At 39.1% G+C, this 17,711-nt stretch overlaps 1 protein-coding gene across 1 annotated transcript in view; it reads left to right on the forward strand.

Moving 5' to 3' along the window:
• The window catches only part of phf12b (PHD finger protein 12b), a 139,041-nt gene that overhangs the window by 113,859 nt on the left and 7,471 nt on the right, over positions 1 to 17,711 (forward strand). Inside the window, exons 7-14 of the mRNA XM_020529807.2 lie at positions 670 to 834; positions 3,234 to 3,392; positions 3,634 to 4,498; positions 5,805 to 5,939; positions 6,532 to 6,681; positions 7,173 to 7,271; positions 9,787 to 9,869; positions 15,820 to 15,958. Of these exons, the coding sequence (XP_020385396.1) occupies positions 670 to 834; positions 3,234 to 3,392; positions 3,634 to 4,498; positions 5,805 to 5,939; positions 6,532 to 6,681; positions 7,173 to 7,271; positions 9,787 to 9,869; positions 15,820 to 15,958 (1,795 nt within the window). The remainder of the gene's footprint in view (positions 1 to 669; positions 835 to 3,233; positions 3,393 to 3,633; positions 4,499 to 5,804; positions 5,940 to 6,531; positions 6,682 to 7,172; positions 7,272 to 9,786; positions 9,870 to 15,819; positions 15,959 to 17,711) is intronic.

A 17,711-nucleotide genomic window follows, 5' to 3' on the forward strand; every position in this document is an offset into this window, starting at 1 on the left:
GATGTTGAGTAAGATGTAATGTAACTGGTAGAAATTTATCTTAACCTGCAATTTATGTCTTATCATCCTATATTAAAGATATTACATAATGACTGATGTGTTACATGAGAACGACGAGCAGAAATTTCGGATTTCACAGAAATCCGAAATTTATGACTACCCTGATGCTAATCTAGATATGCCCATGCAACAAGTGTAATTAACAAAAGTAGCTTGTCCTTTCTTGCCCAGGTTAGAATCTGCATCCATTGTAGCACTTGCACAGAGTTAAAATTCTTTCTTATACCGACTTGAAGCTTAGCTTAGCTTAACACCCCAAACACTTTTTTCTTGCACCTGTACCATTGTGTCATGAGCTACCATAAAGAAATACAGCAGAGTTTGGAGTGACACTTACTCTGACCTATTCTCTTTTCACTTAGCACCGTGGCACAATTGAAGGTAAAAGCAATAGTTTAGTAAGGATTAAAAATTTATCCCCAGTTGGTGGTGCAATGTATTGATTCTCAGAAACTTTGGAGTTTTACCATCCAGTGATAATTGTACATGAATGTAGATCACCATAAATACACTGGATAAAGTTTCAATTGATGATAATTTTGGCTTCTGTTAATTTTTGGACTCGAGTCAAATATCTATAGAACCTAATTAAACTTAATTTCCATTCAGCTTAATCAAAAGAACATGACATTGAGCAATAGGTGCAGGATATTTGACAAGTTTCAAGACCGAATATCTCAGCATGCAATCAAGATAGACTTTTTAAACAAGATCCACAGGAAGCATCCACCTAACCGCCGACATATAAAACCAGTGAAGAGGAAAAAAATGAAAGTAAGTCATGTTTTAATATGAATTTCTTGTCCTATATTTTGCAATTTTTGCTTGAGAAAATTAAGCTACTTTTGAGATTTTGTAGTTAAGTTGGATTTACCTTGTAATTTTTACAGAGTAGAGTTCTCGGGGTAGATGTTAATTCTCTACCCATGTTTGGGTGTGTTTCTAAAATGTCAGTTGATGCCATTGGAAAATGTTGGTGATTAGTCCCATGATGTCCAAGAATATTTGAAAAATGATTTCTCTGTATGTTATTGAAGTGCAGAGGTTGCAGAATAATATATGTATGCACTGAGATCTTTCATAATGAATATTTAATATTCCTTTCATGTAAATTCATCCCTGCTGGACATTGATTCAGCACTGCTTAGCAATTGAACATCTAACATTTTAGAACCATTATCTCCCATTTGATGTGTAACAGCTGAATCAATGAATTAATGGTGTAATTTAACAGCATTCTGCAATTTATTGTTTGCAAACTAACTTAAAGCAAAGTACTACTAAAATATGAACGGGTTCTGTACTTTGAACAAAAATAACTTCACAATATTCTTGAAGTTGTGTGTGGATATAGACATCCTTATTAGCTGACCTCCATTCATGGTTTTAACATTGCCCTGAGAGTGTCCAAGTTAGGGAGTAACACAAGCTGGCTTATTTTCTTGGCATAAAACACAGGACAGGTAGACAATTCAGATTTAATGTTCTTCATTTAAACCCCTTAGATTTAATTTTATTTCTGTTAAGGTTCTGTTACACTATTTACAATCACTGTTTCACACCACCTGAATGTTAGCATTTAAAAGATAATCTAATATTTAGGTGTTTAGAAATGGGTCTGGCAATTAACTGTCAGGAATTACATTTTAGTCCATTTCAAACAGGATAATGCAGATGGGTTTTGCATCTAATATAACTGGAAATACACAGGTACTTGTTTCTGGATATTATTTTACCTTTTTTTAAGGTAACATTTGCAGAGGAACTAAACATCTGAGTGGAATTCCTTTTGTTGCAGTTAATATTGTCTCCATTCAGTTACTGTGAATGTTTAATTATTGTTCCTCTGATCTAAGCACTCTATGATCATTTATTTAGGCTACCTGGGTTGCCATGACATTTTTCCTGCTAAGAATTTTGGGTAAGTGATCGAGGACACACAGTCCTGTGCAAGACCGTTCCCTTCTCTTCCTCCCCCTTCAAATGATAAGTAATTTAATTAGGTTAGAATGGCAGTCAAAAGAGGAAGAATTTACACGTTGAGAGTTGGCTGTAACGTGTCTAGCAATGACTCATAGTAAGGGTGCACATTCCAAGTCAGGTTGCCTAACCAAGTGAGTGCTTTTACCAGAGGAATGAAAAATGGCTCAAAAAGGAACTGAGGAAGTTTCTCTGGGAAGTAGTATAAATCTGACTTTCTAGTTCATTGGTACTGTTTTAACATTTGACCACTCAAATTTGACTTGCATTGGAATTTATGAATGTATCAATTTCTGTTTTCTTTGCACCTGTTAAATCTCTTTGGAAATTTGTATATTTGTAGTCCAAACCTATTCGCTAGTTTGTTTTACTGGCAGATGTTATGAAATGTCAAAAATAATTCTACCTCTGCCAACTTAAAGGCAGTGCAGAAATAATTGCATAGCATGTAGGTTAATCTTTGAGATCCAGTTTCTGCTGCATGATACTCCGTTTCCATTCCTGATCAGTGAAATCATGTTGAGTATCATGATCTTGAAGAGAGGTTGTCAGTCGTCAAATACACAAGTGGAAATGGACTTTGGACTTTTACTTCAGTATGTAACTTTTAAGTGCTTGTGGTATCAGCTTGCCTCAGGAGACTCACTAAATGAAGTCATAACATTGGCTAAACTAAGAATTCTGAAGTCAAGATTTGTTTGGGCGAATAAACCAAGTTGCTACTAGAAACTACCTTTACCGTTTTCATGGATTTTTAGGTTAAAAATGGCAAGAAGGTGTATGATATTCCTCAGATGGTAGTTATCTAGAAGTGTTCAGTGTGAAATCAGTTGTTCTTGTGGTTGAATAAATACAATCTTCTTCCAAGATAGTTATTTGTGACCTGTAGTTGGGAGTGGAAGGGGTTGCAAGGATGAAATATAATAAAATTGGCCTTTACAGTAGAAAGTGCTTGATCTGGATACCTCCTGACTTGGGATTTGTAGCTTTTTCGTATCAGGACAGAAAAATTTAAAGTAACTAGTAATATCTGGTTGGCTTGCAAATATCAGCAATTGTTCTTGACTAAAACAAAATTTGTCAATTACAGCAAATGACTTTTTTTTTTGAGTCTGTATGTTTTACAGCCTCAGTTTGATGACCCTCTAAACTTAATTCAACATGTAACAGGTTTCACTTGCCTTTCTTTTAAGGTTCCTGAAGCAATTAAGGCCCAGTACCAGTATCCACCACCCCTCCTTCCACCGGCAGGAATCCGTGATGGAGAGCTGATATGTAATGAGACTACTTCTGAGTCACAAAAGCACCTTTCCAACTATGAGCACTTTGCTACTGAAGAAGAACAACAGGAGGTAATACAGTCAATTGTATCAAATGTCTATCATGTTTTCTTCTGTGAAACCCTAAAGTTTTCAGTTAACTGCTATGCTCAACTGAACATACGTCCTCTATAAATGAAAGATTATATAGTAGAATACAAAGTTACGGCTCTGCTGTACAGCACTCATTGTGTGGTGTTCAGCTGTGTGGTTCTAAGTACCATGTTTCTTTTGAACCATTTCTTCTTCTTAACTTTTTTTTTCTTTTGTCTAGTGGCTTCGTAGTGTTGTTGCACTTCAATGCAGCATATTGAAACATTTATCTGCTAAGCAGATGCCATTATTTTGGGACACTGAACAGACAGAAAAGGCTGATATTAAGCCTTGTGTCACAGCCCAGTGTTCAGCGGACAACTCGTTAAACAGTGCGCATCAGACAGCTGGAAAGAAACAATCACCCTCTCCTTCTCCGACAACATGCAATGTTATGTGCACCTCAGGGACCAATAGTCAGAATTCTTCAGGTTCCTCTGTATCTCAGCAGCCTGGTGCTGCCGCAGCACAGGAAGAAAATGCCCATAGTTTATATTCAGAGACCTCATGCAAGACATCAAGTAGTGGAACTTCTAACGGACCTTTGTCAGGAGAGGTAAAGGTAAATGGACCTTTCCCATGCACAATTTCATCAGAACCGTCCAGACAGCTGGCAGACACACAGAGACCAAAGGGACCATTAACACAGGTGCCAAGCCAGATATCTGGACAAGCATGGCTGCATTCTCAGCTGAGACCAGCTACGCCACCAGCAGCCAGTAATCTCCAAAATCATTTTGTAGGAGCGCTTGTCAAGTCGGAGAATACAGGAGGACCTGTTTCTTGCTTGCAGCGAGTTCCTGTCAGTGTGACGAGTGTGCCTGCTTCTTTATCCACTTCATGTGCCAGTTCTGAGATCACCAGCAACTCACAGCTTAAGGGCACTGCCTCAGTTCAGATTGCTGGACGGTCTGCCACATTTATGGCGAAGGTTGTTACGACATCCTCTGCTGTAGCCAGGGCTATTACTCCTCCAAGAGCAGCAGTAGATAGTGTTTCAACAGTGTTGGCACCTTCACGGACCCTGATTTCACCAGCAGCTACAGGTGAGTACCTTGTTCTTTTGTGAAACTATCAAAATGTTAATATTTGTGAACAGAATGCTTCTCCATTTTCACCACAAAGGTAACAATCAATTAACATTTGGACTGTTACTTCTTCAAGGAAGACAGGATATGAGACAAGGTAAAGTTTGGAATAAATACAGTACATAATATGCCACCTCACCTTTGAGCAATGTATCAAATATAACTACATGACTTATTTTTTCAATGTAGCTGATCCACCTCAGACTCGGGTCATCGGTTACAGTGATAGGCTATTTGCATCATGAAGCAACTCCATTCTTGAGATTTAGAAGCTAATCTGGAGTCATCCAGTCTCAGAGAAATCTACTACCGTTAGAGTAGATGGAAAGAGTTGTAGCTCTCGTACTTAACTGATGTGTGCCATGTTCCAAATTTTAGATTTGGTTGCAGAAAGATGCTTCTTGCCTCCCATAATGTGTTCACTGCGGGACTATATTTTTAACACAATACAGCTAAATTCCCATTAAGTAGGGAGGATTTCACTTCAGAACAAGAAGTGTCAGGCAAGTTCAGAATTCTTTTGATTCAGGTTTTCTGTTTATGAAGAAAACTAATGTCTGTTGATTTTTGCAAATCTTCGTAAAGTTAGTATTTTGAATCAAGATTCAGACGTGCTTCATCTGGATGCCAACATTATACTTGGAAGTTGGCATCAAAACAGAACATGCTTGAAATACTCAGCAGGTCTGGCAGTTTCTATGGAGAGAGAAACAAAAATAATGTTTCAGATCCCCAATCTTTCTTCAGAATTGATCTGTTAAATTTCAAGACTTTCGGCATCTGTTGAATATGTTGTTGAACTTAGTTGTTGAACTGGGCTGAGAAGATTGCAGAACCAAGGTATAGTTTCCAGAAGAAAAGGTTTGGCAATCTGAACCGTTGCATTAGTATTGTTTGTGTTCTTCAACTCCTAATAGTATTGTAACTTTAAAGAAAACATAAGATTTTTTTTGCTTCTTTTTGTTGAGTGCAACTCAATAACATTTAGCACTTGTATTAGAATTATATTTTTGAACTGTATAAGATGACAGATTTAGACACTAGTTGGGATGCATTTAGACTTTGGGTTGGAATAGTTACAATAGTAGATAGCTGAATTTGCATGAACTGAAAGGGCTTCTTAGTTCCTCAACTGTTGCAAGTAGGAGTCAGGTGCAGATTTTACTCTGAATTGTGCTGGCTGCTGCCCTTTGAAATTTGACACAACTTGCACGGTTCCTGATCCAAAACTGGTTATGACTAATACCTATTTTTTTCATAATAGGTAAAGTGAGTCCAACCGTGTTGTCCACGGGCATGTCCATGGGAAACAAACCAGTATCTTTAACTGCACCATCAAACACTGCAATCATGTTTGACCTTGCCAACTCCCTGCAGGCAGCTATGGAGGGAAGTGGAGGTAAATGCTTTGTAAATTCCTGTCTCTAATTTTCTCCAGTTGACATAGCATTTAGTAGATGGAAAGATTTGAGTTCTGGATTACAAATCCATTGTAAACCATAGTTCAAAACTTAGAAATGTATGTGGCTTTTTCACTTGCAAGATTTCTCCTTGAAAGCTTTCAATTAAGGAAGCAACTTCTCTATTGGATGCACTTTGTATTCGATAAAGTAATTTCTGTTTGTGTCCGGATACTCAAATTTGGGCTTGACACAGTTTGCATGGTTTTTGGCAGGGTGGGTTTTGCGACATGCTGGGAAGCTTTGCCTTGCAATTGATCCATTTTTATTTCTCTTTGTATTCAAAATAGATGATTGTTAGTCAAAATTAAATTGACACTCGTTTTATCGTTGTACCATAGGTTAAGTAGGAAAATGAAAACTGCAGTCTCGATCAAAGATATTTTCATTTAAGCTAGTATTGAAGAGTTTTAGATTAACTCAATATCTAATGTAAGTTAAACACATGCAGATATATTTTGGTTGGTACGTTACACAGAAAATGTGAGAGAGCATTAGAGGAACTTTGTTTTGTGTTTTCTCCTTTAATAGAGATAGAACTGAGTAAGCTTGATGAAAAGTTGATTCAGGTACTGGCATGGCAGAGAATTCAGCAACTGTTTCCACCCAAAGCAACATCTTTACCATCTGTACTCAGCACCTCAAAAGTCCAGACAACTACTGCTACAACACAGACAGAAGGTATGTATTTATTCCTCATCTATGTCATCAGCTGCTACTACAACATATCTAAGCTAAAACATTCAGCCATACTTCTGTTAGCTCTAAAGTCAACGATGCTGTTTTGGCCAACGTATCATTCTCCTCTATCTCTAACTTTCACTAACTGATCTGTACATGCCTCATTGAACTAGCTCATTCGTGGCCCCCTCTGGGACCTCCAACTTAAAATTTTCATTCTTGTTTAAATCCCTTTGGGGGAGCTGCAATTCCTTCTGTCCCCAGCCTCTAATCTTCTTGTCCAACACTGTAACCACACTCACCATGCTGCTCTATGAATGCTCTTGAGCCTAATCATTTGTGCATCCCTGCCTTCTGACTCCCCCGTCATAGGCTGAAATACTTTCGATTATGGCACTGTGCACACTGAAATTTCTTCTAATTGCCCTTGCATCTTGAACTTCATTTAAAATTGTTGGAATAATTTTCTTTGCTTTTTTTAAATTATATAGTCCCTGCAAAAGAAGTTCAAGCACGAGCGGTATTTTATCCCCTGACTGGCAAAGGCCAAGCTGTCAATATGTGCTACAGAACACTTTACATAGGAACAGGTAAAGAACATTTGTGTACTCTGTTAGCTGAAAATGACAAGGTTTATTAATGATTGATCTCAGTTTAGAATGACCTCTGCTAACCTGATTTGTACAGGCGCCCTTTGTAAAATTGTCCGTTTACATTTCAGAATGTTAAGAGGAAACGTGTTGTTGCTATCTCCAGGCTGCCAACTAATCTCCCTCCAAACATAAGTGATTTTCCATATTGAAATTGATCTGAACGTTTGACATATGTTTTAATACAATCATTTACCAAGCCAAAATCATGTTATTTTGTTGAATATTATGTTAGTCCAACGATCCAAGTCCAAACCAATGAATCTCAAATTTCCTACAGTGCTTGGAAGCACTCTTCATCTTGTTAACATTGTCTTAGTGAAGTTTAAAAAACGAGAAGCTAATAGTGCTTTCAGAAGCATTGTTGAAATTACCTGAGCCACAAGGTCAACAAGATTAAAGAAGTAAATGCGGAGCTCAAAAATTGGTATGGGAGAAATGGGTTCACATTCATGGGACGTTGACACCAGTACTGAGAAGAAGAAAGCTATTCCAATGGGACGGGTTCCACCTAAATCACGGTGGGACTGGTATATGAAACCAAGTAAATGAACTTGTAGCACAGATTGAAGTTGGTGGGTAAGATGTTGTGGACATCACAGAAGGTTACAAGGGATCAGGGCTGGGAACTAAATATCCAAAGATATGCGGCCTATCAAAAGGACAGGCAGAGGGGGCAGGATTGCCTTTCTAGTAAGAAATGAAATAATAAATCAATAGTAAGAAATGATGTGGGGTTGGAAGATGTAGGACTGTAGGTAGAGTGAGGAACTGCAAAGAAGAAAAGACCTTGACGGGAGTTACATACAAGCTTTTTAACGGTAGTCAGAATGTGGGGTCAAAAATAAATCGGAAGATCTTCAATATGCAGGCAAACTGGGAAAATCATGTCGGTAGTGGATCCCAAGGAAAAGAATTCGTGAAATGTCTATGAGATGTGTTTGGTTTTTTTTTTTGGAGCAGTGATCGATTTCACTAGGGAACAGACAATTCTGGATTTGGTAATGTGTAATGAGACAGACTTGATTAGGGAATTTAAGGTGAAGGAACTCCTCAGGTGTAGAAATCACCCTGAGGTGTGAGAGGAAGAAGCTGGAATCAGATGTAACGGTATTACAATTTGTTTGCAGAAAGATGCTTCTTGCCTCCCATAATGTGTTCACTATGGGACTTGGCTGGCTGGCAGAAGGCAGAGAGTGAGGATAAAGGGGTCTTTTGCAGGATGGCAGCCAGTAATTAGTGTAGTTCCACAGGAGTCAATGTTGGGACCATGTTGACATGATCTGGATGAAGAAACTGAGGGCATTGTTGCTAAGTTTACAGATGTTGCACAGATGGAGATTTAGATATTGAGGTGGGAAGGCTACAGAGGGGCTTAGACAGGCAAGGAGAGTGAGCAAAGAAGTGGCAGATGGAATACAAGGTGGGAAAGTGTGTGGCTATTCACTTTAGTAGAAAGAATAGAGGCATAGATTATTCTCTAAATGGGGAAAGGCTTCAGAAATCTGAAGCACAAAGGGACGTAATGCTAGTTTAGGATTCTCTTAAGGTTAACATGTTCATTCACTTGGCAGGTAGGAAGGCAAATGCAATGTTCACATTCATTTCAAGAGGGCTTGAATACAAGAGTAGGGATGTACTGCTGAGGCTGTATAAAGCTCTGGTTAGACAGCATTTGGAATATTGTGAGCAGTTTTGGGCCCTGTGTCTAAGAAAAGATGTGTTGCTCTTGGAGGGGTCTGGAGGAGGTTTGCAAGAATGATTCTGGAGGTGGAGGGCTTGTCATGTGAGGAGCATTCGAGATCTCTGGGTCTGTGCTGTATGAAGTTTAGAAGGATGATGAGGGATTTCATTGGAACTTGCAGAATACTAAGGGGCCTGGATGCAGTGGATGCGGCGATGTTGTTTCCACTGGTAGGAGAGACTAGGACTAGAGGGCACAGCGCTGACCCTTTGGAACTGAAATGAAGAGGGGCAGGGGTGGCATGGAGAGGTCGAGTAGTTCATAAGTGTAGTGTTTGGCCATACCAGAAGGGGAGGCAAAGTTGAACTGCAGGGACATACCCAGGAAAATTGTTGTGGGTGCTATTGATTGAGACATTTGTCTCAAGAAGAGTAGACAGGCTGAGCCAAATCAGGAGCTGGCCATTTGAGAGAAGAAAGAGCTCAGGAATTAACAGGAAAGTCTGAATGGAGGTAAGACATAGTGAGAAGAATGGGTAGAGTTTTAAAAGAAAAGCACAACATGTGAATTATCGAGATGTCATTGGTCTGTAATCATGCAGTGATTGCTTTCCTTCTTCAAGACACTCCTAAAACCTACCTCTTTGACCAAGCATTTGGTCATTTGACCTTAGTTCCCTGTTTATCTTTTATTTAAATTCTATTGAATCTGTGTAGTTTTGTTTGATTGTAATTGTCAAATGATTTATTTTTCTTGTGTTTTTATTTTCAGGTGCCGATATGGATGTGTGCCTTATAAATTATGGACATTGTAATTATGTTTCTGGCAAGCATGCATGCATATTCTATGATGAGGTAAGGTTCATGAGTCTGAGTTCTATCCTCTCGCTTACAAAAAGAAAGCAAAAAAAACTTGTGTACTCTTCAGCTGGGACAGCATCTCAAATTACTTGGAAGTTGTGTGTGATTGTAATGCTTGCTGCTTTAGCACTGAGCTTTAGCAGCAAACTCAATGTTAGCTGATGTCATTCAAACTAATGCCATTTGATATAATGAAAATGCGAAAAATCCTCATCTAACTGGTGACTTACTCTACAGTTGTTTATGTTGTTAAGGCAAAATCGGATTGTAAATGCAAATTTAAAAAGTTAAAGTTTTTGGCTGAGAATGCTATTCCATCTATCTTGAGGACTGGTGCTGTTTACTAATGTTTGCTCATTTGCAAATTCAGCTACTGTTTTAACTGTATTTGAACCAGCTGTTTGACTTAGAACAACAATTCACCTGTGTGATCTTTAAAATATCATATGATACAAAATTTTAAGTAGAATGCAGTTTCACACTTGCACTTACAGGAAAGCTTGAGAGAGCATAAATAAATCATGATATTGACATGCTAAAGGAATTGATTAGGATTTGCAATTTGATTGTTTCCAAGATATTGACAGGAACGGTATATGCTTGATTTGATGTCTTGGGGTAAACTGGTTTAATTAGCAGTAAAATGTGAATAATATGAGGCCAAAACAGTTGGACAAATACTCTGGTTAAAAGGTAAAAGAATGCCCTAGTGGTAAAGACTGATTTACAAAATGGATTTTGAACCACAGCAGCACAGCCAGCCCATCACATCTGTGCCACTGCATAAACTAGCCACCTATTCTCAACCACTTTTCAGCATTTGATTTGTACCCCTGAATGGTTAGAGGTCTTCATGTGCAAATCCACATTCCTTTTAAGTAAGTTAGATGTTAACTGCCTCAACCACCAAACTTGGTAGCGAATTCCAGGCACCTGCACCTTCTGCATGAGAGTTTTTTTCCCCATGTCCCACCTAATCCCCCTTCCCATCATCAACAATCGGTACCTCTGATGTCTACACTAGGGGAAACAGGTCTTCTATATCTATTATATCCAAACTCCTTATCTAATACCATAAGACTTAAGAGCCAGAAGTAGGCTATTCAACCCATTGAGTCTGCCATTCACTGAGATCATGGCTGATTTATAATCCTCAACTCCACTTTCTTGTCTCATTTGCCATAATCGCTTCCGTTACTGATTTAGAAATCAGTCTCTCAGCCTTGAATGTATATAATGTCCAGCCTTCTGCAGAAAAGAATTGCACAGATTCGTTATTCTTATTGAGAAGAAGTTCCTCTTCATCTCTATTGTAACTGGGTGACCCCTTACTCTGAGATTATGCCCTCTGGTCCTCGATTGTCCCACAAGGGAAAACAGCCTTTCTGCATCTACCTTGTCAAGTCCCCTAAGAATCTTGCCTTTTAATAAGATCATCTTTCTTCCATCTAAACTTCAGTGAGGACAGGCCCAACTGACTCAAACTCGCCAATAATTCATTTGCCTTTCTTGTTACTAGCTGAACTTCAATGCCAGCATTTTGTGCTTTATACACAAGGACTCCCAAATTCCTCTAGCTTTCTGTCGTCTTTCTCCATTTAAATAATATTTAGCTCTTTATACTTCCTGCCAAAGTGCGTAGCCTCACATTTTTCCACATTATATTCCATTTGCCACATTTTTGCCCACCTGCTTAATTGATTTATATCCCTCTGTAGACTGTGTTGTCGTTATCACTTGCCTTTCCACCAATTTTTGTATCATCCTCTAACTTGGCAGTCTTTTCACCTTTCCTCATCCAAGTCATAATATGTATTGTAAATAATTGTGGCACTCCACTGGTTAGGCTGCCCACTTGAAAATTCCCATCTAATCCTGACTTGTCATCTATTAGCTAGCCACTCCTCTATCCATGTTAATAAAAGGTAAAGTCACCATAGTCTTGCCAGACCATAGGACTGCTCACTCATTGGATTGACGGTTGATGGTGGCTTAACTTGAGGGTCACCACACCTCAGGCACCTTCAGCTGGTGCGGGAATTGAGCCCATGCTGTTGGAATTATTCGGCGTTGCAAACAAGATGTCCAGCCAACTGAGTGAACCAATAAATTACCTCCAACACTATAGTCTCATATCTTATGTAGTCTAACATACAGTAACTCGCCAAATGATTCTGAAAATCCAAATATATTACATTCCCTGCTTCCCTTTTGTGCTGCTTATTTCCTAGTAAATTTATTAGGTATTATTTTCCCCTTGATGAAGCCATGCTGACACTGCTTATTTTCTTCTTCCTTTTATTATTTCTTTGGTCATCTTTTGGTTTTTAAAATGTTCCCAATCATCTGGCTTACCCGTAATCTTTGCCACATTGTATGTTTTTTCTTTCAGTTTGGTGCTATCCTTAATTTACCTGGTTAACCACAATTGGCATATCTCTTCCTAGATTCTTTATTTTTCACTGAGCTATATCTTTGCAGTGAGCTGTGAACTATTTTCTTAAATATCTGCCTTTGTTCCTTGCACGTCTTTGCTGCTAGACTCCTTTCCCCATCTATTCCAGCTAGCTCTGCCTTCATTCCTTTGTAATTACCTTAAGTTTAGCACAGTTGTTTCCAGCCCAAGTTCCTCCCTCTCAAACTGAGTGCCAACTTCTACCACTTCAATTAGGTCAACCTTCCACCTTTTCTGTCCTAAGCCTACACAATCCTTTCTTATAGCTGCAGTTTTCATGCCCTGGCAACATTCTTATCAATCTCCTCTCTACTGTCTCTAGAGTAATTCTGTCCTTCCTGGAATGTGTTGACGAGCTATTCACAAAACTCCAACTGTGGCCTAACCAGTGTCTTCTGGTTCAAGCATTATATCCCTGCTTTTGTATTCAGTACCTTGCTCAAAAAGGCAAGTATCCCATGCCTTCTTTATCTAACTGCCCTGCTGCCTTCAGGGAGCTGTGGGCATGGACTCCTAGGCCCCTCACCTCCACTACCTTTTTCAATATCCTCAAATTTGTTGCATACTGTTTTACTTTGTTTTCCATCTCTAAATGTATAAGCTTGCACCACTCCAGATGAATTCCATTTGCTACTTTACTGCCTATTTAACCAAAGCAGCGATATCACCCTGGAGTCAGCAGCGATCATCTGACTAACAACTACCTGACCAGTTTTTGTATTATCTGCAAATTTCTCAGTCATTTAAGTCTAAATTATTATTTAAGTGTACCACAAATAACAAACATGTGCCCTGTGGAACACAGCCAGATACTGCTTTCGATTCAAATTAACAGCCATTGATCTTTACCCTTTGTTTCCTGTCACTGATTCAGTTTTGGATCCAAGTAGCCATATTCCCCTGTATCCCAAGAGCTTTAATTTTTGTGACCATTCTACCATGTGGTCCTTGTCAAATGCCTGCCTAAAGTCTATTTGGATAACATCCAATGCACTACCCTCATGAGCTTCCTTGTTACTTCATCAGAACACTCAATTAAGTTGGTAAGAAATGACTTAAAATCTATGTGGCCTATCCCCAATTAACGTGTCCCTTTCCAAGTAACAGTAAATCCTGTCCCTCAGGATTGATTTTAGTCATTTGCACACCGAGACCAGAGCAAGTAACCTGTAATTACTTGGCTTATCCCTTTCCCCTTTTTTAAAGTAATGATGCAACAGTCACGGACCTCCAGTCCTCAGGTTCCTCATCTGTATCTCATGAGGATTGGGAAATTATTCTTGAGGCATCAGCTATTTCTTCCTCTTTAACTGCCTCGGATACAATTCATCCAGCCCTGGTGATTTATGCATCTTCAAAGAGATGAATCTGTCCAGTACTTTCCTTCTCATTATGGTTATTTTATCTGGTATATCATTCTGCTCTTTAACTAGAAGACCTGTATCATATTTGAAGACAGATCCAAATACTTATTAAGAACTCTGTCCATATCTTCTACATCCATGTGCAAGGTATCACGTACACCTATCTTTAGTTATCTACCTGATCTTTAGTATATTGATAAAATTAATGAAAATTCGAAGATGTTTTATCAGCTCATATTTTTTCATATCTTCTTGCTTTCTTTATTTCCCTTTTCGCTTCACCCCTGTAATTTCTATGTTCTTCCATGCCTTCTAAAGTATTGCTGCTTTTGAGATTGTCATAACTCCTCCTTTTCTACTTCATCTTACCCAGTATTTTTCTGGATAGCAGGGAACTTCAGACTTGGCAGTACTACCCATTTTTCTTTGAGGTCATTTGTCTACGCAATTTGTACAATCTGTGCAAATATATCTGCAACCAAATGGGACAATGGAAAGACTGTAATTCTCTTTTAACATACGTTGGAATAACTGCCATGGGGAGAACAGTTTGCCAGGTGGTAACTAATATAACTCATTTAACTATAGGCCCCTATCATATGTGTGGTTATCTTAGATTTGAAATAGTAAGGTTGCAATCACTAGAGCAACAAAAAAAGCAGGAAGTAGGGATGTTCATAATACTTTGGTACTTTTACATTTACTATTTACAATGTCTTGCCAGACCATAGGGCTGCACTACCATTAGAGAGAGATGACTGATGGTGCTTTCACCTGAGGGTCACAATGCTTCGACTCGGGGAAGGTTGAGAAGAAGGGTCCTTCATAGTAACATCAGTTGGTGCACGAGTTGGACTCATGCTGTTGCTATCACTCTGCATCACAACCAGCTGTCCAGTCAACTGAGCTAACCAACCCCTTGTAAATAGTGGAAGTTAATCTTCAAATGATTTGTGAATCCGTAACAAAATTAAGATTTGTTACAGAAAACTAAATGGAGAAAACAGATTTTTTTAGGTGGCATGTTATTGGAATACAGAATATATTTCATTCGGGTAACTAATGAAGCCATGCTAACTACGGTGTAATATTTTTATTGAACTATTTATAAGGCAGGGAAAAATGGGATCGGTTAATTATTTCACTTGGAATCAATGCTTACTCAAGCTCCATAATTGTTTTCTTGGGGTGGCGGGGCAGCAGCGTTCCATGTAGATTGGTTGGCGATACAAAAATGATATTAGAACTTCAGAACCTCTACTAAATAGTCACTTGGCGCTTTCTTTGAGGTGGGATATATGATTATTGCACTCTGAATGTCCAAGTCATAACATCTCACGAAAGTTTGAGATGAGCTAGCTGATGAACTAATGTGCTTGCTGCTGAAAGATATAGCTTGTAACATCATGTTCCTGTAGTACCTTGACTGACTTGTAGAGGGACAAAAGGGACCAGGCTGGTGAAAATCAGGGCTTTGGGTGATGATCTAGAGCATTATAGTTACCCTATGTCTGCCAGTAATTTTTGACGACTTTTCGGGATATCTAGTCCTAAAGATACTATCCACTTGACGAACTGTTGGCATGGCAGATGTTGTCTAATTTTAATGAGAATATTGTCTTTTATGTAGCAAAAAAATGCAAGTAAGCAGACTGGATATGAACAGGAACAAACTTCAATTAAGCTTTTAGTAGGGAAAAAGTAAATATTTAGTGTGTCACTGTTGAGATGACTTCGTTGATGTGCTTTTACCAATTAAATGAAGTTGTAATTGAAAGAATAATTACAATCAAATCGTATGTCTGATTTGGAAGTGATTCACCTTGTAGCCTATAGTTTAGAAATGCCTGTTTTGTTTGAGCAGAAGTAATTAAAACCCATACCATTTATAGTGGAAACTAGATAAGTAAAGCAGCTTTGTTTGCAGAGGGTTTACCTGTTATCTATCCATTTGCTTTTCCTACATTGAGCCAGGTAAACTGCTTACACATGACTTATAATTTGTCCACATTTAACCTGAGCTGTGAAATACTTAATTGCCAATAAAAGGAACAACACAGTATAAAAAGTAATTAATCATTTATTTCCCTTAAATATTTCGATAAACTCTTTTCTTTGTTTTTAGAACACAAAACACTATGAATTGCTAAACTACAGTGAGCATGGAACAACAGTTGACAATGTTCTATATTCATGTGACTTCTCAGAGAAGACTTCTCCCACTCCACCAAGCAGTATTGTTGCCAAAGTTCAAAGTGTAATAAGTAAGTGTTTTTACAGTTTTTCTAATTGTTCACAGGTAATGGGCTTTGCTTGCTTTGTTAGCATTAATTGTCCATTACTAATTCCTGTTGAGAAAGTGGTGAGATGCCTTCTTGAACTACTACAGTCCTTTGGGTGAAGTAGGTAGGTGTGCTAACAGTGCTCCTAGGAGGGCATTCCAGGCTTTGACCCAGAGATAGTGAAGGAATGGCAAGGTAGTTCCGTATTAGGAAGGTGAGAGACTTGGAGGGAAACTCGAAGGTGGTTGCACTCCTATTCATCAGTTGTCCTTGTCTGTCTAGATAATAGAGGTCATGGGATTGGAAGGTGCTGTCAAAAGACAGTGGTGAGTTGCTGCAGTGTGTCTCAGCGATGATACACAATACTGCCACTGTGCATTAGTGGTAGCTGGAGAGAATGTTAAAAGTTTGGATGCCAGTCAAGCACATTGTGCTGAGCGTCTTGCGTGGGACTGTACTCATCCTGGCAAGAGAAGAATATTCCTTCACACTGCAGACATGTGCCTTGTATTTGGTTCACTGGCTTTGGAAGTCAATAGGTAAATTATTGCAGAATTCCTCACCTCTGACCTGATCTTGTAGCAACTTTATACGGCTAGTCTGTATTTCAGTTTCTGGTCATTGGTAACCCTCGGCATGTTGTTTGTTGAGGTTTTGGCAATGGTTAATTTCTGTGTTGTTTGAAATGGTCGTTGTCTGGCACTTGTGTGGTGAAATTGCTCCTTATCAGCCTAGTCCTGGATGCTGTCCAGTATATTTGCTGCGCATATACACAGACTGCTTCAATATCTGAGGAGTTGTGAATGCTTCTGAACATTGCACAATCATCGATGAGCACCTCAACTTATGATCTTAAGGTGGAAAATAAAGGTAAGCGATGAATCAACTGGAAGTGGTTCAACTTCTGACACTGCCCTGAGGAACTCCTGCAGCAATACTGAGCTGATTGACCTCAAATACAACCATCTTCTTTTGAGCTGGGTGTGACTCTAACCATTGGAGAGATTTCTCACTGAATTCCATTAATTCCAGTTTTGCTAGTGTTCCTTGATGCTATATTCTATCAAATGCTGCCATGATGTCAAGGGCAATCACACTCACTTAACCTCTGGAATTCAGCTTTTTTGTCCATACTTGGACCAAGCCTAATGTGGTCAGGTGCTAAGTGGCTCATTATCTTTTCAGATGTTGGTGGGGTGATGGTATATGTGGTAGTCAACAGGAGGTTTCCTGCTCATGATAACAAAAGCTTCACGGTCTCCAGCATCTGTGATGAGGATGCCCAGGAGAACTTTCTCCTGCTGTGTACCACTTTGCTGCTACCTCTGGTGGTTCTGTTCTCTGGTGGAGCAGGAAACTGCAATGGTGATGGTAGCATCTAAGATATGATTCTAAGTGTGACTGTGTAAGCTGTTGCTTGACTAGTATGTCAGACAAGTTTGGCCCAAGACCCCAGAGGTTTGATGATGGACCTTGCAAGGTCAACAGTACTTGGTTTGCCATTGTCTCTGCTGGTGCCTAGGTTGGTTTGTAAAGTGGTCGGTTTGGTTTAATTCCTTTCCCTAGACTTTGTAGCCACTTGTACAAGTGAATGGCTTGCGTAGCTATTTCAGGGGTTCACTTAATGATCTCCACATTGCTGTGGCTCTGGAGTCACATGCGCAGGGTTTTGACTTCATTTGTGGAATGTGGTGGTACTGGCTGGCCAGCATTTATTGCCTGTCCCTAGTTACCC

The sequence above is a fragment of the Rhincodon typus genome, chromosome 26 (assembly GCF_021869965.1).
Source record: "Rhincodon typus isolate 14 chromosome 26, sRhiTyp1.1, whole genome shotgun sequence".
In the NCBI taxonomy this organism is placed as follows: domain Eukaryota; kingdom Metazoa; phylum Chordata; class Chondrichthyes; order Orectolobiformes; family Rhincodontidae; genus Rhincodon; species Rhincodon typus.